Source organism: Nycticebus coucang, chromosome 10 (assembly GCF_027406575.1).
Source record: "Nycticebus coucang isolate mNycCou1 chromosome 10, mNycCou1.pri, whole genome shotgun sequence".
Classification (NCBI taxonomy): Eukaryota; Metazoa; Chordata; class Mammalia; order Primates; family Lorisidae; genus Nycticebus; species Nycticebus coucang.
The window spans coordinates 119,768,524-119,788,773 of record NC_069789.1 but is presented as its reverse complement, the minus strand read 5'-3'; the positions used below and the strand labels follow the sequence as shown (position 1 = coordinate 119,788,773).

Genomic DNA, 20,250 nt, shown 5'->3' with positions numbered 1-20,250 from the left:
AGGATCCAAAATCTCGGCAGAGGGGCGGGAAGCGGCGCTGACACAGCGGCCAGGAATGCAGTCGGGTCACCCTGTCTAGTAGCCGTCCCGCGGCTCCAACTGCCGCCCCACGCGGTGAGGTTGCGGTAGGAAGATATGTGGGCGCGTATCCCAAATCTGCGTCCACGTGCCGCTGTTTACACGCGCCCTGGGGCAGGGAGGGATTGCCGATCCCGCCTTCTACCCCCGCTCCCTTCCTCAAAACCATCAGGAGTGTTTCCCAGGCGCTAGACTAAACCCTCGAAGGCATCTGCAAGTCTCTCTTAATCCGCGAGCGCCGCCCCACGCGAGTCTAGCTCCGGGTTCGAGGCTCCGCCCCTGGATCCCCAGGCTCCTCCCCCTGCGTTTCCCGCTCCCCGGGAGTTTAGAAGCTCCACCCCTGGCTAGTACTTAACGCCCTTGGGGAGGGATTACACCCATCCCTCCATTTTCCCACTTCTCTCACTCAAGTTCTGAACTTTCAAGGCATCTGAGCCTCCTTAGAAGGGATTGTAACACAGAAAGCACAGCTCTACTATTCAGGATTCTTACCTGTCCCTTACGAATTTAAGACCAATCGACCTTCGTGTCTCTTTAAGGGTTAGATCCTATTAGTGCAGCTGCCTCTTTAAGGCGATGTTGGAACAAATCATGTCTGAGTGACTGTAGGGGGGAACCTGCCGGGACCTGGCAAGTTTCTCACTCCAGCAAAACAGAGAATCATCTGTTTTCTGGAGCATATTTCCAGAAAAATATAGTTTTCTGTCGTCTACTCTGCGCAATGGAAGTTTCCCCCAGTTCTGCCCCCCAGAACGAACAGCCACCAAGAGATGCCCCCCCCCTCTCGCGTCCCTTGGACACTTCCGGATAAAGTCCCACCCTTTTGGGTCCACGTGGTATGCAGCAGGGTCCAAGTAGCTGTGGCTGCTGGGTCTACGTGCAGCGTGGATCCTAGGATGGAGAGAGCCCAGTCCAACGGTGAGCCGGCGGATCTACGGGGCGCGGAGAGTGAGCTGGTGGGAGATGAAAGGGGCGCCTGGAAGAATTAGGGCGGAAAGGAAGCATCCCTGGAGACCGGACTTGTGGAGAGCGTATCTCCCCTTGGGGGGACTGGGGTTCGGACGGAGAGAGAAGGGTCTACTGGTAGAAAGGCGCCTCCAAGGGTTGGGTCGGTGGAAAAGGGGACGCCCTAGGGAACAGACGGGCAGGCTGCAGAGACCAGGGGAGTGGATTGGCGCGCTCATAAGGTTGGGACTGATGGACCCATAGGCACCCTGGAGGATTGGACCGGCAGGGAAGTGTCAGTAGCCCCACCCACCCACCAGTTTCCCCTTCTCCCGTAGGTGCTGCTCGGTTCTCTTGTCCCCCCAACTTTGCCGCGACGCAGCCAGCCTCAGAATCCCCTCGTTTCTCCTTGGAAGCGCTGACAGGCCCAGATACGGAACTGTGGCTTATCCAGGCCCCTGCAGAGTTTACCCCAGACTGGTGAGTGGTCCCACACTGCCTCCTAGGAATGCTCCCCACCGGAGAGGCTGAACTTCAGTGGGGCGTTTCCAAAAAAAACCCAGAAATGCTGCTTTTAACCCTCTTTTTCCTGTGCCACCAAAAGGATCCGACTAAGCCTCTGTCTTCCCATCTTCTCCCCTCAGCCTCAATGGACGGCGCGTGCCTCTCTCTGGCTCCCAGACTGTGAAAGGCAAGTTGGCAGGCAAGCGGCACCGTTATCGAGTCCTCAGTAGCACCCAAGCTGGAGAAACAACCCTGCTGGCCCCCTCAGCGGAGGTGGGAGGTGGGCTCATCTGTGCCCTAGCCCCCCGGGGCTGCCTAAGAATCATAGAGGGTCCACAAGAATCCCTGTTAGGGACCCCTCTGCAGCCCATTCCAGCAAGTCCTCCACCACAGATCCCCCCTGGGCTGAAGCCTCGATTCTGTGCCTTTGGAGGCAACCCACCAGTCACCGGGCCTGGGTCAGCCTTGGCACACAACTCACCCACTTCAGGAAAGAGAAAAAAGAAAATGCAGATTCGAGAGGCTTCAGTCACTCAGGAGGCAGTGAACGGGTATGGAGCCCTGCAGATGGACAGAATGTTGCTGTCCCCAGAAATTGATGTGGAGAAGAAGAAGAAGAAGAAGAAGAAAAAGCAGCAGCTGAATGAACCTATGGCTGAGATGCTGGAGACTCCAGGAATGCTGTTCCCATCCACCACTGAGAAGCAGCAGCCCAAAGCAGCAGAAACATTTGAGCCAGAAGAAAAGACAGTGGAGCTCAAAGTCATTAAAACTGAACCTTTGGAAGAAATAGTCCTGTCCCCCACCAAGAAGAGAAAGAGGCCAAAGGAAACAAAAGGGATGCAGCCAGTGGAAGGGATGACAGTTGAAACTCAGATGAAGATGGCGCCACAGGAGGAAGCCATCTCACTGTCTCCTGTGAAGAAAAGGAAAAAAGAAAAGTGGCAAAATGCAATGACAGAGCCAGGGACTAAGACTGTGGAGCCAGAGATGAACTCTCAAGAGCTCCCTGGGGAGATGATAGAGCCCGAACTGCCCAAGGAAACTGAGCCTCAGGTGGAGGCAGCTCTGGTTTCCATCAAGAAGAAGAAAGAAAAGCGGCAAAATGTGATGACAGAGCCAGGGACCGAGGTGGCAGAACCTGAGCTAGCAGTTGACCTTGTGCCTCAGTCAGATCTAGCATCCACCAAGAGGAGGAAGAAAGAGAGAGGTCACAAAGTGACGGAGCTGATGACTGAGATGATTGCCCCACCAAGGGAGACAATGGAGCCTGAGACCAAGGCAGCTCCAGGATCCACCAAGAGGAGGAAGAAGCGGAGTCAGGAAGGAGAGAAGCCAGAGACAGCATCCCCAAAGGAGAGGCCTGAGGTGCTGCTGAACCTAGAATCTGGAGAGGTGACTCCCATAGGAGGACAGGAGAAGAAAAGGAAGAAGCTGCAACAGGATGCTATGTAGTGTTCTCCAGGGAAACTAAGGAACTGATCAAAGCTGAAGGTGGGCACCTGGGCCAGCAGAAGAACCCCTCCCTGGTGACCACACCAGCACATCCAGCAGGAGCCTGGACTGGAAAAATGCTTTATTATTATACAAGGGATCTCCTCAGTGGTTGGGGTCATCGGGGCACTTTAAGGAAGGGCTCATGCAGGACATCAAACAGTCTCCGGGCCTAGAAGTGGGGGAGAAAATGAGATGCCAATCATTAAATGAGCCATACATTTGGTATATTTAGAGTGGGTTTTGGGTTCTTTTTCTCCCAGGTTGGGTGTGTTGGGGCTAGGAAAGACATACCCCATCTGGATTTGATCCCAGACTGGCTGTGTAAGGTTGGGCTGGTACCTACACTCTTATATCAGTTTCCCCATCTCTAAGAGGGGGACTGTGAGCCTTCCAAAACCTTAAAACTGGGATCTCAGGTCCTACTCACATGTGGCTCCCTGCCACCCCTGACCCCTCAGGATCTTTCCCAGAGCCCTTACCTTCTGGGGGCCCAGGCCCGGGCACAAGGCCAAGTCGTCCCTTGATGCAGCTATGAGCTGTTCCAGAGACTGAAGAAGGCAAAAGTAAGGGATTGGGGAGGTGAGCATAAAAGCCCACCCTGCACCAGCTTAAGATGGGACTGAGATATTCAGTAGGAGGCAATGAAGGCAGGAAGGGACTGAGGGATGGGCAGGGAGATGGAAAAAAGTGGGTGTGGGTTTAGAAGGAGGTAGAAATGCTTGTGCGGCAGGGATCTCCTTACTCCAAAAGTAGCCAGAAGGGTCTGACTGTCTGTCTTGTTGACTGATTTCACAGTGGTCAGACAATCAGTCACCTGGAAGGGGAAAAGGCAGAAGCCTATTAGGAAAGGACAGGAAAAGCCAGCAGGACAGCCCATGAGAGCAGGGCGGGGTCACTGCTGTGTCCCCAGACTGCCTCACACACAAGAGGTACTCAATAAATACTTTTTTGTTAAACTGATTAAAATCTCATCTCAAGTAATCCCCACCTAGCTGAGATGGTGCTGGTCATGTGATAAGATAAATGCCATTGAGTTAGAGCAGTGGTTCTCAACCTTCCTAATACCACGATGTATTTTCATTGTTACAAAGGGATCACGACCCACAGGTTGAGAACCGCTGAATTAGGGTCTCCCTCTGTCACCCAGGCTACAGTGCAGTAGCCTTATAATAGCTCACTACAACCTCAAACACCTGGGCTCAAGTGATTCTCCTATTCTGCCCAGAGAAAGACCCCAGGTAAGCTCTGGAGTCAGACCTGAGTTCAAACGAGCTCCACTGCTTACTCTAAGAGCTTGGGAAAGGCAGGGGGGTGACTACTGTGGGCCTCTAGAAGATACGATCAGGGAGAGCTTCCTGGAGGAAGTGGTCTCAGAGCTGAGATGTGAAAGATAGAATTTAGGCAGGGAACCAGGCAGAAGGAACAGAATGTGCAAGTGCTCTTTGGGAGGTGGAGGAAAGAGGATCACTTGAGGCCAGAAGTTCTAAACTAGCCTGAGCAACATAGCAAAACCCTATACCTATAAAAATTATAAAACCCATAACTATAAAAATTTTAAAAACCATAACTATAAAAATTAGCTGGGTGGGTACGCTGGTGTGCTCCTGTAGTCCTAGATACGTAGGAGGATTGCTTAAAGCTAGGAGTTTGAGGGCGGCGCCTGTGGCTCAGTGAGTAGGGCGCCGGCCCCATATGCCGAGGGTGGCGGGTTCAAACCCAGCCCCGGCCAAACTGCAACAAAAAATAGCCGGGCGTTGTGGCGGGCGCCTGTAGTCCCCGCTGCTCGGGAGGCTGAGGCAGGAGAATCGCGTAAGCCCAGGAGTTGGAGGTTGCTGTGAGCCGTGTGACGCCACGGCACTCTACCGAGGGCGGTACAGTGAGACTCTGTCTCTACCAAAAAAAAAAAAAAAAAAATTAAAAAAAGCTAGGAGTTTGAGGTTGCAGTAAGTTACCCTGCCACTCCACTCTAGCTTAGGTGGACAGAGTAAGACCCTGTATCAAAAAAAAAAAAAAGAAAGAAAGAAGAATGTGCCAGTGCTTAGAGAGGAGGGAACTAGTCCTGGGAGAAGTATGGTGTAACAGACTGCAAGGACAGTGCCAGGGACAGAGCTGCCCAGCCAGATAGGCCCTTATAGAGCATGGTCAGAAGGCTGGGCTTTTTGTCAGGGGCCTAGAGAGCGCAGGATCAGGTTTGTGCTAAAAAAGATCCCTTCAGTTGCGGTTTGGGTGGGAAAGAAGCAGGGAGACCTGGGGAATGGATGGACATGCCTTGAAATCAGAACTGAAGTTCAGGCTGGGTGCTAGTACCTAAGTGGTTAGGGTGTTGGCCACATGCTCCAGGGATGGTGGGTTCAAACCTGGCCCAGGCCTGCTACACAACAACAAAAAACATAGCCAGGTGTTGTGGCGGGCGCCTGTAGTCCCAGCTACTAGGGAGGCTGAGGCAAGAGAATCCCTTGAACCCAGGAGTTGGAGGTTGCTATGAGCTATGACGCCATGGCATTCTACCAAGGGTGACAAAATGAGATTGCCTCAAAAAGAAAAAAACTGAAGCTGAACCATGCAGCAGATAGGGGGAGGCCCAGGCAATGATGTGGGGTGCACACGCAGGGAGGAGATGCAGCCTTACCCTGGAGAGGAAGTCCTGCTCCAGCTTTTCTAGCAGGAGATCTGCCGGCTTCTGCTCATAGGCCTTGTAGGTCTCCAGGTAGCGCCCAGCTTCCTCGGGGCTGGGATGACAGGACATGTCGGTCAGCCAGCAGGAGGGATATGAGGTTTTAGATTCACTTCATTGTGGTGGTAGCAATCACTGATGCTAAAATTGAAAGTTCTCAGCCCCCCCAACCCCCAGTGACATCTGGCAATAACCCCTGTTAGGCATACCTTTTCATATCTTTTCTGGCTAAAAGCCAGAGTTTGGGAGCCAGACCCCATTCCTGCCTGGGAGACCCTGGGCCAGTTATATGATCTCCCTCAGCCTCAGTTTCCACATCTGTAAAGTGGGGATGGTGATGGTGGAACTGTGAGATTACAGAGCATTACAATGCTCTGTAAGTGCTCAGCTCTGTCATTTTGGAAAGGAAGTCAGCATACAGAATTTACACTGATTTGAGAGACGAAAACCAGAAACCCTGTTTATTTTCTCAACTGCAACAGGAAACCAACCTCCAGCTTCACACCAAGAAAAATTGAGGGTTGTTTTGTTTTTGTTTCTTTTTCCCTTTTGAGACAGAGTCTCACTATGCCACCTTTAGTAGAGTGCCATGGTGTCCAAGCTCACAGCAACCTCAAACTCTTGGGCTTAAGCGATTCTCTTGCCTCAGCCTCCCAAAATGCCTGGCTATTTTGTTGTTGTTGTAGTTGTTTAGCTGGACTGGGCCGAGTTCGAGCCCGCCACTCTTGGTGTATGTGGCTGGCACTAAAACCACTGTGCTATGGGCGCCGAGCCTTCTTTTCTATTTTTTGTGACAAAAATGCCATTTAGAATTTTGCTTTGTTTTCATAGTTCACTCTGCAGCTTCAAACTCCTGAGCTCAAATCATCCTCTTGCCTCAGCCTCCACAGTAGCTGGGACTACAGGCACATACCACTGCATCTGGCTAAAAATGAAGTTTTTAAAAAGTTTATAACGTAGCACACTTTCAACTAAAAAGCTATGGTGTGTGCTGAATTTTTCATGACACTCAGCATAATTTAAAAATCACCATTTAGGCTTGGCACCCGTACCTCAGTGAGTAGGGTGTCAGCCACATACACCGAAGCTGGCAGGTTCGAGCCTGGCCCAGGCCTGCTAAACAACAACTGCAACCAAAAAGTAATCGGGAAGGGCGGCACCTGTGGCTCAGTGAGTGGGGTGCCGGCCCCATATACTGAAGGTGGTGTGTTTGAACCCAACCCCAGCCAAATTGCAACAAAAAATAGCCTGGCATCGTGGCAGGTGCCTGTAGTCTCAGCTACTCCAGAGGCTGCTGAGGCAAGAGAATCGCCTAAGCCTAGGAGTTGGAGGTTGTTGTGAGCTGTGAAGCCACGGCACTCTACCAAGGGTGACAGAATGAGACTCTGCCTCAAAAAAAAAAAAATAGTCGGGCATAGTGGCAGGCGACTGTAGTCCCAGCTACTGGGAAGGCTGAGGCAAGAGAATCGCTTAAGCCCAAGAGTTTGAGGTTGCTGTGAGTTGTGACACCACAGCCTCTACTGAGGTTGACATAGTGAGACTATGTCTCAAAAAATAAATAAATAAATAAAAATAAAAATCTCCATTTAGAGCCGGGTGTTGGTGGCTCACACCTGTAATCCCAATATTCTGGGAGAACAAGACCAGTGGGTTGCTTGAGCTCAAGAGTTCAAGACCAGCCTAAGCAAAAGTGAGACCCCATCTCTAGTAAAAATAGAAAAAATAGTTGGGTGTTGTGGTCACCTGTAGTCTCAGCTATTCGGGAGGCCGATTTAGGAGACTTCATCCAGTCCGGGCAACAAAATGAGACTGTTATTAAAAAAAAAAAAAAAAAACCCTGGTGGCACCCATAGCTCAGTGGGTAGGGGCTGGCAGGTTGGCCCAGACCAGCTAAAACAATGACAACTGCAACAACAACAACTAAAAAAAATAACTAGGTACTGTGACAGGTGCCTATAGCTTGGGAGACTTGTGGGAAGATTTTTTCTTAGAGACAGAGTCTCACTTTATTGCCCTCGGTAGAGTGCTGTGATGTCACAGCTCACTGCAACCTCCAACTCCTGGACTTAGGCAATTCTCTTGCCTCAGCTTCCCAAGTAGCTGGGACTACAGGCACCTGCCACAAAGCCCGGCTGTTTTTTTTCTTGCAATTTGGCCGGGGCTGGGCTCAGTATATGGAGCCTGGCGCCCTACCCACTGAGCCACATGCACTGCTCAGGAAGATTTTTTTATATCTAGTAAATATTTAAATATATAAATGTATAGGATTATATAAATATATTCAAAACATGTATTCGAATATATTTAAATATATAAGTATAATCTTTATATACATATACAAATTAAGGATCTTAATCTTTGTTTTATATACATAGCAAAAATTGCTTCTTAATTTCTACTGTCTTTTAACTGAGTTTCTGGTATCTCTAACCATCCAGTAGTTTTAAATTTTTAATTTTCTCAAATCATCCAATCTTTTCCTTTTGGCTTCTGGGTTTTGTATCACACTTTGGAATACTTCCTACCACAGGATTATAAAAAAAATCTCTCGTATTTCTGGTAACCCTTTTCTTTCTTTCTTTCTTTTTTTTTTTTTTTTGAGATAGGACCTCTGTCACCCAGGCTGGAGTACAGTGGCATCATGATAGCTCATTACAGCCTCAAACTCCTGGCTCAAGTGATCCTCCTGCCTCAGCCTCCCAAGTAGCTGAAACTATAGGCACCCACCACCATGCCAGGCTAATTTTTCTACTTTTTATAGAAACAAGGTCTCACTATATTGCTCAGGCTGGTTGTCTCTTTTTTTTTTTTTTGAGATAGAGTTTCAAGCTGTTGCCCTGAGTAGAGTGCCTTGGTGTCACAGCTCATAGCAACCTCCAACTCTTAGACTTAAGCGATTCTTTTGCCTCCGCCTCCCAAGTAGCTGGCACTACAAGCACCCAACACAATGCCCAACTATTTTGTTGTTGTTGTTGCAGTTGTCATTATTGTTTTAGCTGGCCTGGGCGGGTTCGAACCCACCAGCTTTGGTGTATGTGGCCGGAGCCCTAACCACTGAACTATGGGCGCCGCCCTCAAGCTAGTCTTAAACTCCTGGCCTCAAGCAATTCTCCCACCTCAGATTCCCAAAGTGCTAGGATTACACTTTTAACACTTTCATTATAATTTTTTTTCCCCCCAGAGAGTCTCTTGCCCCAGGCTAGAGTGCCATGGCATCACAGATCCCAGCAACCTCAAACTCCTGGGCTCAACTTGATCCTCTTACCTCAGCCTCCCAAGTAGCTGGGACTACAGGCACCCACCACAATGCCTGGCTATTTTTAGAGAGGAGGTCTCACTCTGGCTCAGGCTGGTCTTGAACCTGTGAGCTCAGGCAATCCACCCACCTTGGCTTCCCTGAGTGCTAGGACTACAGGCGTGAGCCACCGTGCCTGGCCTAGTTTTTCTATTTTAGTAGAGATGGGATCTTGCTTTTGCTCAGGCTGGTCTTGAACTTCTGAGCTCAAACAATCCACCTGCCTCAGGCTCCCAAAGTGCTAGAATTACAGCCATGAACCACCATATGGGTCTCATAATTTTTCTTTTCAAGTTTAAAGCTATAATTTGTCAGGACTTAATTCTGATATGAGAAGGGAATGTTTTTTTTTTCCCCAAATGAAGAGCCAATCTATTATAAATGGTCTTTAAAAACCTAGACATAGGGGCGACGCTTGTGGCTCAAGGAGTAGGGCGCCGGTCCCATATGCCGGAGGTGGAGGGTTCAAACCTAGCCCCGGCCAAAAAAAAAAAAAAAAAAAACCTAGACATATAGGGGTGGCACCTGTGGCTCAGTGAGCAGGGTGCCGGCCCCATATACCGATGGTGGTGGGTTCAAACCCAGCCCCGGCCAAATTGCAAACAAAAAAATATATAGCCGGGCATTGTGGCAGGCGCCTGTAGTCCCAGCTACTGGGGAGGCTGAGGCAAGAGAATCGCCTAAACCCAGGAGTTGGAGGTTGCTGTGAGTTGTGATGTCATGGCACTCTACCAAGGGTGATAAAGTGAGACTCTGTCTCTAAAAAAAAAAAAGTAAAAACCTAGACCTAGTGGGCCAGGTGTAGTAGCTCAAGCCTGTAATCCTAGCACTTTGGAAGGCTGAGGCAGACAGATTGCTTGAGGTCATGAGTTCGAGACCAGCCTGAGCAAAAAGCGAGACCCTGTCTCTACTAAAAATAGAAAAAGCAAGGCAAGAGGATCATTTGAGCCCAAGAGTTGGAGGTTGCTATGAGCTGTGATGCCACAGCACTCTACTGAGTGCAATATGTCTCAAAAAAAAAAAAAATTAATTAAAAAAAATAAAAACCTAGACACCTAGACATGGAATTAATTACTCAGCCAGATTTTTTTTTTGAGACAGAGTCTCATTATGTTGTGCTTGGTAGAGTGCCGTGGTGTCACAACTCATGGCAACCTCAAACTCTTGGGCTTAAGCAATTCTCTTGCCACAGCCTCCCAAGTACCTGGGACTACAGGCCCCGCCACAACACCCAATTATTTTTGTTGTTGTTGTTGTCATTTTTGTTTAGCAGACCAGGGCTGGGTTCAAACCTGCCAGCCCTGGTGTATGTGGCTAACGCCCTAACCACTGAGCTACAGGTGCTGAGCCTCAGCCAGATTTTATATCTAACTCATAAGTACCTGGTATAGTGCTGAGAATTTGATCTACATCACCTGTTGTTGTGCCTACAATCCTACAAGAAAGATATTAAGACCCCATTTTAGGGTGGCGCCTGTGGCTCAGTCGGTGGGGCGCCAGCCCCATATACCGAGGGTGGCAGGTTCTAAGCCCAGCCCCAGCCAAACTGCAACCAAAAAATGGCTGGGTGTTGTGGCGGGTACCTGTAGTCCCAGCTACTCAGGAGGCTGAGGCAAGAGAATCGCTTAAGCCCAGGAGTTGGAGGTTGCTGTGAGCTGTGTGAGGCCACGGCACTCTACCGAGGGCCATAAGGTGAGACTCTGTCTCTACAGAAAAAAAAAAAAAAAAAGACCCCATTTTACAGATGGAAACTGAGGCCCAGAGAAAGGCAGTACCTAGGCCAGGCTCATGTGGAACTCAAGGAAGAAGGAGGGGCTGGGCAGGTTAGGATGGGAGACGGGAACAAATCTCAGGAAAGCACCTGAGCTAAGCAGGGAACAAACCTCCATCTCACCTCCAGGCAAGGATCAGCGTGCAGTCAGCTAGGATGCACATCTTAGCCAGTTCTTTGAGGGCCTGCTGAGGATCTTTCTGGAGGAAGAACATCACAGTTAGAGAGCTGGAAGAAAAAGGAGAATTACAGTCTGAAAACACAATAGCTTAGGCTACCAAAAGCCTGCCACTCAGTTTACATTCCTTAAGTTCTTACTGGGTACCTGGCTGGTTCTGATAGTACCAAGACTCAGTTGTGACTGAGACAACTCTGGCTCTGCCTCCCAGGGCTCAGTCTAATGAGGGGGATAGACTTGTCCCCAGATAGTGATGCCCCAGGGTAACCAGGACTATGATGGGGAAGCCAGAGGAGGTCCTAAGCCAGCCTGGGAGGTCAGGAAGGACTTCCTGGAAGACAGGATATCTGTGCTAAGACCCAAAGGAGGAGGAGGAGTGACGGAAGTGATGGAAAATAGAAAGGGAATTCTAGACTTGGAGAACAGCCTAAGCAAAGGATGGGAGGGGTAAGAGGGCCTGAGGAAGTGCCAAGTCACCCAATTTGGGATGGAGGATGTGAAATGAAAGGCTGCATGGAAGCTTAGAGAGGAACCTAGAGAGCTGTGTGGAAAGTCAGGTCAAGCAGGGCCTCATGGGCCATGGAAGGGAGTAGAACTTTCTCCTGGCATACTGGGAAGGGCTGCCATCAGATCTGTACTTTTGGAAGAAGTCTGTGGCTACTGTAAGGATGGGGAGGTCAAGACTGGAGGTCATGAGACCAGGAAGGAGGCTGGAGTGGAAACCCAGAAAGGAGAGAAGACCTAGTGGGGCAGGGACTATGGGGACAGAAAGGATGAAGCAGATTCAAAAGATATTCTGATGGCAGAGGGTAGGACTAATTGAGGGGGGCTGTTGGAAGGAGGAGACATAATTTTGCCCTCCCTGCTCCTTGCCAACATAGGGTATCTTGGTGACGATGTCAATCTCTGATGTGAAAAAATGTTTGCTCCTTGAAGTTTTAACCTTTGTTTCTTCTTGGAAAGGATTTGACAAGCCAAAGCACAACCTCTGGGCTCAATATTCTGCATTTCACAGATGGGGACAGAAAGGTGGGCAGGGGAGTGACCCTGCTTACCACATCCACTTGGACAAGCAGGACCCGCAGGGCAAAGTTCCTCCCCAGGCTCTGCAGCCGCTCATGGATATAGTCCGGGTGCAGGTTGTGGTAGCGGAGGCTGGGGGAATGGAGAGATGAGAAGTCAGGAAGTCTCAGCATCTTGAAGACCCTGGAACTCCTCTCCCCCCTCACTGGAATGCAGAGCAATGGGGGTGCAACCCTTTGCTGGGACCTGAGGCCCAGAGTGGTTAAGTGACTTGCCCATGGTCACACTTATAAGATGCACAGTGGGGACTGGCTGCCTGGCTATGGTTCCCCAGAAATTTGGGGCCATTGCTTCTTCATGGAACAGACTTGGGCTCCTGGGGGAGAACAGGGACTTGGAGGCCCTACAGAGTGTGGCCCGGGGACTGGTCTTTGAAGACAGAATCCATTCCTAAGTCCTCTGCTCTGGCCTCAGAGGGTACAGCTGGCGGGAGTGGGGGGCTCCACCCAGTAACCAGGACCAGTTCTCACAAGCTGCTGGAGAAGACAGTAACTTCTAAGTTCTATTTCCTCTATCTGGCCCTGTCTGCAGAGGGGCCCTGGAGAGGAGAGGAAACTTGTTTAACTTCAGTGGAAGCTGGAGAAATCTTGGCTCTTGGCAATTCCAATCAGGACTATCTGAGACAAATGACCCAGCCTCTCCTCCCTCAGACTTGGGGGTCCAGGCCCCACTTCTCCTTGCCCTGGGCACCACCAGGCTAAAATCTCACCTACTTTTGTTGCTGTTGTTGTTGTTATTATTGCAGTTGCCACTGCTGTTTTAGCTGGCCAGGGCTGGGTTTGAACCTGCCACCCTCGGGTATATGGGGCTGGTGCCCTACCTGCTGAGCCACAGGTGCTGTCCCTGCTTTTTTAATTATTATTATTATTTTTTTTTTTTTTTGTAGAGACAGAGTCTTACTTTATCACCCTCAGTAGAGTGCTATGGCATCACACAGCTCACAGCAACCTCCAACTCCTGGGCTTAAGCGATTCTCTTGCCTCAGCCTCCCGAGTAGCTGGGACTACAGGCGCCCGCCACAACGCCCAGCTATTTTTTTTTGGTTGCAGTTCAGCTGGGGCCGGGTTTGAACCCGCCACCCTTGGTATATGGGGCTGGCGCCTTACCGACTGAGCCACAGGCGCCACCTCAATTATTATTATTTTTTAAGACAGAGTCTCACTTTGTTGCCCTCCATAGAGTGTCATGGCATCACAGCTAACAGCAACCTCCAGCTCTTGGGTTTAGGCAATTCTCTTGCCTCAGCCTCCTGAGTAGCTGGGACCACGGCACCTGCCACAATGCCCTCACCTACTTTTTTTTTTTTGAGACAAAGTCTTAACTGTCACCCTCAGTAGAGTGCCGTGATGTCATCGGAACTCACAGCAACCTCAAACTCTTGGGCTTAAGTGATCCTCTTGCCTCAGCCTTCCGAGTACCTGGAACTACAAGTGCCCACCACAACACCTGGCTACTTTTTCTATTTTTAGTAGAGACAGGGTCTCACTCTTTTGCAGGCTAGTCTCGAAATCATGAACTCAAGCAATCCACTTGCCTCAGCCTTCCAGAGTGCGAGGATTACAAGCGTGAACCACCTGGCCCAGACAAGACCCATTCCTGTAACACAGGGTCACATCTAGGCCCAGAGCCAGCAGGGCTGTGCCCAGAGGTTTCCCATGGAATGGCTCAGAACATGGGAACATGACCCTCCCAGGTGTCATATGGCACCCTTCTTGAAGGGTGAGGTAGCACCCAGAGCTCACCTGAGGAAGAGCGCACAGGCACTCTGGCCCAGCACGTAGTCAGGGATTACATCACCAAATTCCCAGGGCACATTTCGCACAAATTTCAGCACAGGGTTGCCCCTCTAGGAAGGGAGAAGGAACAGAAGCCATCAACAGGGATGACCCTTAGCCACTGCAGGCACCCCCCAACAAATACCTCTTCCCAACACTTCCCACCTTCCTTCCTCCTTCACCTTGTACCTGGGTCATTTCGGCTTCTTTCTCAGCCTGGATTAGCCCTGGACCAAGGCCCCTCCCCTCCTCTAGTGCCAGCCTTTTCCTAGAGGGTTCCAGGCCTGTCTCCAGCTCAGCCCTCTCCCCAGCCTCAATCTGTGCGTCTGTGGTCCACTGGACACCTGCCCCCAGACGTCCACCTCTGCGTCCAAACTGACCTCAGTATTGGCCCCACATCTGGTCCTCCTTCAGGCTCCATCTCTCAGATAGCCCTGCCGTCCAGAGACCTGGGCTTGTCTGTACCTCCTCAGGTGGGACTTTCACCTTCTAAATATCCCTGGAAATGTCTCCTGCCCTGCCTGAGCCCCACCTGCTTCTTCCTACCTCTGGCCCACCCTCCATATGTCAGCCAGAGGGATCTTCCTATTGCACAAACCTGCCTCTCTCCTGCTTTAAACCTTGCTGTGGCTACCCAGTACCCTCAGGAGGAAGCCCATCCTCTCAAATCTGCTCAGCAGGCTGCTGTCTCTGAATTCCCCTCACACTCCACCCTGCACAGGTTCCACAGTCTGAGATTGAGATTCTGTGAACGAGGTAAGCAGCTCTAATCCATTCAGTAAGTATTTAATGAGCACCTACTGTGTGCCTCAGTGCTGGGGATATAGCAGTGATCCAGACAAAGATCCCTGCATTCATGGAGGACAGAGACATTGTGACACTGTGATAGTATAAGAATTATGTTTGGGGGCAGCGCCTGTGGCTCAGTGAGTAGGGTGCTGTCCCCATATGCCGAGGGTGGCGGGTTCAAACCCGGCCCCGGCCAAACTGCAATAAAAAAAAAAATAGCCGGGTGTTGTGGCGGGCGCCTGTAGTCCCAGCTGCTCGGGAGGCTGAGGCAAGAGAATCGCGTAAGCCCAGGAGTTAGAGGTTGCTGTGAGCCGTGTGACGCCACGGCACTCTACCTGAGGGCGGTACAGTGAGACTCTGTCTCTACAAAAAAAAAAAAAAAAAAAGAATTATGTTTGGTTAGCCAGGCATACAGGCTCATGCTTGTAATCCCAACATTTTGGGAGGCCAGTGATTGCTTGAGCTCAGGAGTTTAAGACCAGCGTGGGCAATGTAGTGAGACCCCATTTCTTCAAAAAATAAAAAATATGGGCAGTGCCTGTGGTTCAGTGGGCAGGGCGTTGGCCCCATATACCAAGAGTGGCGGATTTGAACCCGGCCCTGGCAAAACTGCAACAAAAAAAATAGCTGGGTGTTGTGGCGGGTGCCTATAGTCCCAGCTACCAGGGAGGCTGAGGCAGAGAATTGCTTAAGCCCAAGAGCTGGAGGTTGCTGTGAACTGTGACACCGCAACACTCTAACAAAGGCAATAAAGTGAGACTCTGTCTCTAAAAAAAAAAATTAGCTGGGTATGGTGATGGGCACCTGTAGTCCCAGCTATTCAGGAAGCTGAGGCAGGAATATTGCTTGACCCAGAAGTTCAAGGTTGCTGTGAGCTATGATGATGCCACTACACTCCAGCCTGGGCAATAAAGCAAAACTCCTTGACTAACAAAAAAAAAAAAAAAAGAAAAGAAATTTGGTCTCCAACCTCAGTTCTTGACATAGAGCTTCTGAAACCCTTCAGATGAGGCCACTAAGAAAATAAAATTTTTTTTGAGACAGAGTCTCAAGTTGGCACCCTGGTTAGAGTGTTGTGGTGTCACAGCTCACAGCAACCTCAAACTCTAGGGCTTAAGCGATTTTCTTGCCTCAGCCTGCCAAGTAGCTAGGACTACAGACGCCCACCTGCCACAACACCCGGCTATTTTTTTTTTGTTGCAGTTGTCATTGTTTTATCTGGCCCAGGCCAGGTTCAAACCTGTCAGCCTCGAGCTTGCCCAGCTATTATTTGTTGTAGTTATTGTTTAGCAGGCCCAGGCCAGGTTCAAACCCACCATCCCTGGTGTATGTGGCCAGCACCCTAACCACTGAGCTATGGGCGCTGAGCCTAATAGATGGTCTTTGAGCCTCCAGTTCCTGAGACAGAGCTCCTAAGAAGACCTTTGTCATTTCCTGAGTGATAATATCTGACACAGAGCTCCTAAATCCTCTGGAATTTCCTGGGTAAGAGGAGTATTTTGTATTCTTGTGAGGCAACTCTTAGACTCCTGGTAGCCTCAGGATGGGGAATGAGCCACGTCATCAGAGGGAACCTTCAGCCCTACCCCACCCCCACCCCCACCTCTAGGGAGGGGAAAGGGGCTGAAGGTTGAGTTATTAATCCCCAATGACCAATGACATAATCAATCATGCCTACATAATGAAGTCTCCATAAAAACCCAAAGGACAGGGCTCAGAGAGCTTCCAAACAACTGAGTGTTACTTGAGGATGGGTCCACGCCCCTTCCCATGTGTCACCCCATGCATCTCTTCAGCCAGCTGTTCATCTGTGTCATTAATTACATCCTTTATAACAAACCAGTAGGTGTATGTAGAGATAGGGTCTCAATCTTGCTCAGGCTGGTCTTGAACTTATGAGCTCAAACAATCCACCCCTCTCAGCCTCCCAGAGTGCTAGGATTACAGGTGTGAGCCACCGGGCCTGGCTGGTTATTTTGTTTGTTTTTGGCCGGGGCTGGGTTTGAACCCGCCACCTCTGGCATATGGGGCTGGTGTCCTACTCCGTTGAGCCACAGGCGCTGCCCGGTTATTTTGTTTTTGAGATAGTCTCACTCTGTTGCCCAGGCTAGAGTGCTATGGTATCAGTCTAGCCCACAGCAACCTCAAATTCCTAGGCTCAAGTGATCCTCCTGCCTCAGCCTCCCAAGTAGCTGGGACTACAGGCATGTACCACTCAGCCTGGCTAATTTTTCTACTTTTTGTAGAGACAGGGTCTCACAATGTTGCCTAGGCTGGTCTCAAATTCCTGGCTTCAAGCATTCCTCCCACTTCAGCCTCTCAAAGTGCTGGAATTACAGGTAGTAGGCCACCTCACCCAGCCTTACTGTGGTTTTAATGTCCATGTCTCTGAGGACTGATGTTGCTGAGCATCTTTTCACATGCCTAGGCCGTATTATTTTATTTATTTATTTATTTATTTATTTTTATTGTTGGAGATTCATTGAGAGTACAAAGAACCAGGTTACACTGCTGCATTTGTTAGGTAAAGTCCCTCTAGGTCCTATTATTTTTATTTAATTCATTTTATTACCATGTCTAGCTAATTTTTTTTTTTTATTTATAGAGATGATGTCTCACTATGCTGCTTGGGTTGATCTTGAACTCTTCGCCTCAAGCAATCTTCCTGCCTCTGCCTCCCAAAGTACTGGGGTTACAAGCGTGAGCCATAGTTTCCAACTCTCGACCCTATTATTATCTTGGTATATCGCTACTCTACCGCAGTAGAATGTTGGCTCTGTCAGTGGCAGAGACTTTATCTGTTTTCATTCTGCCAATCTGTCCCCAGTGCCTAGAACAGCATTTGGTACTGCAAATACACACATGTGGACTAAATAAGTGGACAAATCCCCCACTTAAAGGCATAGATGGGTTAAATCATCTACCCAAGATCACACAGCTACAAAGTGACAGAGCAGGGATGCAAACTCAGGCCCAAGTTCATTAACTACATCCTGAATAAATGAACAAACCTGGGTTAGGAAAAAAAGCTGCACAAACACAACCTTAGGAAGAAAGAGCTAGGACACCCTCAACCCATACATAGTTGTTGAATGAATGAATGGCACAGCAGAGGACAAAATGTCTAGAATTCAGACCTCCTGCTCCCCTCCAAAATCATCCCTGTACCAGTATTTCCCCCACCCCACCCCCGAAATCTCCAAGTTCTACTTCCCTGTCTCCCTCCTCACCTGCCGGGGGCTCACAATGATGCTGTTGGATTTGGCCCCTGGTTTCAGAGCCTGGTTGGGGGTCTCTCCTGCCTGGGACTCTAACCCTGTGTGGCACGTGGCTTGAGCCCCTCCTGCAGGCCGTGAGATGGCATACTCGGCATAGGTTTGAGGGGCCACCTGAGCTGAAGTATCTACAGCAGGAAGGCTCCGTGTGGACTTGAATAAGGGCTTGGCCTATGGGAAAAAAAGAACGGTGGAGGAAACACGTGAGCCCCTGCGTGTCAGCCCCCCTTCCTTAAGTTGGTCCATTCTCCTTCCTCCCCATGTCCCTTCCAGAGGCAATGCCATAAGGGCTGGGAACTCTGAATCCAGCCCCTTCTCCCCACCTCCTCAGCCTCCACATTGATCTCAGCCACCATATCTCTCCCTTGGATCACCGCCTTGCAGATTCCCTGCCTACACCCTCACCCCTGCCACAGTCTGTGCCCTACACTAAGTCATCATAGCCCTCCTCTGTTCAGAGTCTTGGGTAGCTCCTACCTCAGAGTAAAACCACAGCCCATTAGACTCTAAATATGGCCCTGCCTCCTTGCCTTAGGGACTGTGCCTCCTATACTTTCCCTGGTTTCTCAACTCCAGCTCCACTGGCCTCCAAACCTGTCAGGGTCTCTCTGACCTCAAGGCCTTTGCAGTCTGTTCTGCGGAAAGATTTGTGCAGGGGTTACTCTCTCACTTCTTTCACATCTCTGCTAAGATATCACCCCCTCGGCAAAGCCTTTCCTTAATCTTCCTATCTAAGGAATTTCCCCTCCCTGTTACACTGCCCATATCCTTCACCCACTTTCTTTTTCTTCACAGCATAAGTGGCACCAGTTGATTGCTTTTCTGTGAGATTTCAGTGTTGCCAGATCCCTTGGCAACAGATGCCTATCCCTCAAAAGTATAGCCTTTTTAATTCTAATTGCAAACACTTCCAATTCTTAAAACTCAACAACAAATTCACATCTTGAAAAAGCAGGGTGCTGGACACAATAAAACCCATCCCAGGACCTTCCTTCCTTAGAAGGAAGAGGTGTTTGTTAGAACCACCCTGCCATTTTACAGATTGGAAACAGACCTGCAGGAGACAAAGGGCTGTTTTCCCAAGGGACTCTGGCTCTCACATATCCCAATCAGCACTGTGGTCCCACAGGTCCTTTCTTGTCCCCTTACTCCAACACCTCTAATGTCCCCCATCTCCTCGTCCTACCCCTGCAAGAGGGGCCTCATCCTCGTCCAGTGGTATGACAAATTTCTTCCTTGTGGGTGGCCCTGCAGGCTGCCGCACTCCCTCTTTGTCCTTCCCAGGGTCCATCAGGAGCCTGAGAGAGAAGACGTGGCGACAGGAGCCAGTGAGACATCGGCATCTCCATTCCCTTCTCCCCCGCAGGTACTCACAGTCGTACCGCCCCCAAATCCTGGGGTTCCAGGGCCTCAAGCCGCAAACACTCAGCGCCCAAGGTCCTACAAAGCCTCGCCCACTGAATAGCCACCTACGGCTCTTACTGACCACACGCCCTTTCGCCCCGCCCCTAGTAAGCCCCAGGTGGCACACGCTCCGCCCTCAAGGTCTCCCGCCTTCCGTGGTCCCAGCTCCCGGGGCTTGCCCCTAAACGCCCCTTTCCCACCCCGCCTTGTTCTTATCTCAGACAAAGAATGACTGGCTTCCGTATCTGCCCCTCTTGCCCCGGCCCCGCGATCTCAGCACCACGAAGACTCACCTGCTTGCCCTGAGGAAAAGACCAGAGGGGACCGAGACGTCCTACCTCCAGCGCAGCTAGCGCAGCCCCCGGCTGGCCTCACTTCCGGCATCTCTGGCTCTCGGGCCCGCCCTCAACGCTCCCTCGGGAGAGAGGGGCGGTCCGTACTCAACTCTATGATCCTGGAGGATCGCGGAAGTTTTGGGAGGTGAGAGGTTTAGAACTGGCTCCCAAGCGATTCAGTTCCATTGTCCCTGTAGAATCGTTGTGTACCCAAGCACCCGGGAGGACTCAGTGAAGAGATGGCAGACAACCAAACCTGGTCCCTCCTTTCAGTACGGAGAGACTTGGTAGAATTTCAAAATAGGAGGGAAAGATTAACATTTGGTCAATTTGAGGCACTTGGCTATGTCTATCTTACATGGATTAAAGATATGATAAAAATCAAAACTCAGGGCGGCGCCTGTGGCTCAGTTGGTAAGACGCCGGCCCCATATACCGAGGGTGGCGGGTTCAAACCCGGCCCCTGCCAAACTGCAACCAAAAAATAGCCGGGCGTTGTGGCGGGCGCCTGTAGTCCCAGCTACTCGGGAGGCTGAGGCAAGAGAATCGCTTAAGCCCAGGAGTTGGAGGTTGCTGTGAGCTGTGTGAGGCCACGGCACTCTAACGAGGGCCATAAAGTGAGACTCTGTCTCTACAAAAAAAAAAAA

At 50.3% G+C, this 20,250-nt stretch overlaps 2 protein-coding genes across 2 annotated transcripts; one reads left to right on the top strand and one right to left on the bottom strand.

Moving 5' to 3' along the window:
* Positions 1 to 583: 583 nt before the first annotated feature.
* POLR1G (RNA polymerase I subunit G) lies at positions 584 to 3,246 on the top strand. The gene is made up of 3 exons (XM_053607096.1): positions 584 to 996; positions 1,362 to 1,503; positions 1,668 to 3,246. The coding sequence occupies exons 1-3, from the start codon at positions 849 to 851 to the stop codon at positions 2,980 to 2,982; spliced, it is 1,605 nt and encodes a 534-aa protein (XP_053463071.1). The 5' UTR covers positions 584 to 848; the 3' UTR covers positions 2,983 to 3,246.
* Positions 3,091 to 19,690, bottom strand: ERCC1 (ERCC excision repair 1, endonuclease non-catalytic subunit). Its single transcript, XM_053607111.1, has 10 exons — positions 19,562 to 19,690; positions 19,051 to 19,162; positions 17,820 to 18,035; positions 13,768 to 13,871; positions 11,998 to 12,097; positions 10,888 to 10,964; positions 5,654 to 5,753; positions 3,767 to 3,838; positions 3,504 to 3,572; positions 3,091 to 3,193 (listed from the first exon to the last, which is right to left on the bottom strand). The coding sequence occupies exons 2-10, from the start codon at positions 19,153 to 19,155 to the stop codon at positions 3,140 to 3,142; spliced, it is 897 nt and encodes a 298-aa protein (XP_053463086.1). The 5' UTR covers positions 19,156 to 19,162; positions 19,562 to 19,690; the 3' UTR covers positions 3,091 to 3,139.
* Between the last annotated feature and the right edge of the window lie 560 nt (positions 19,691 to 20,250).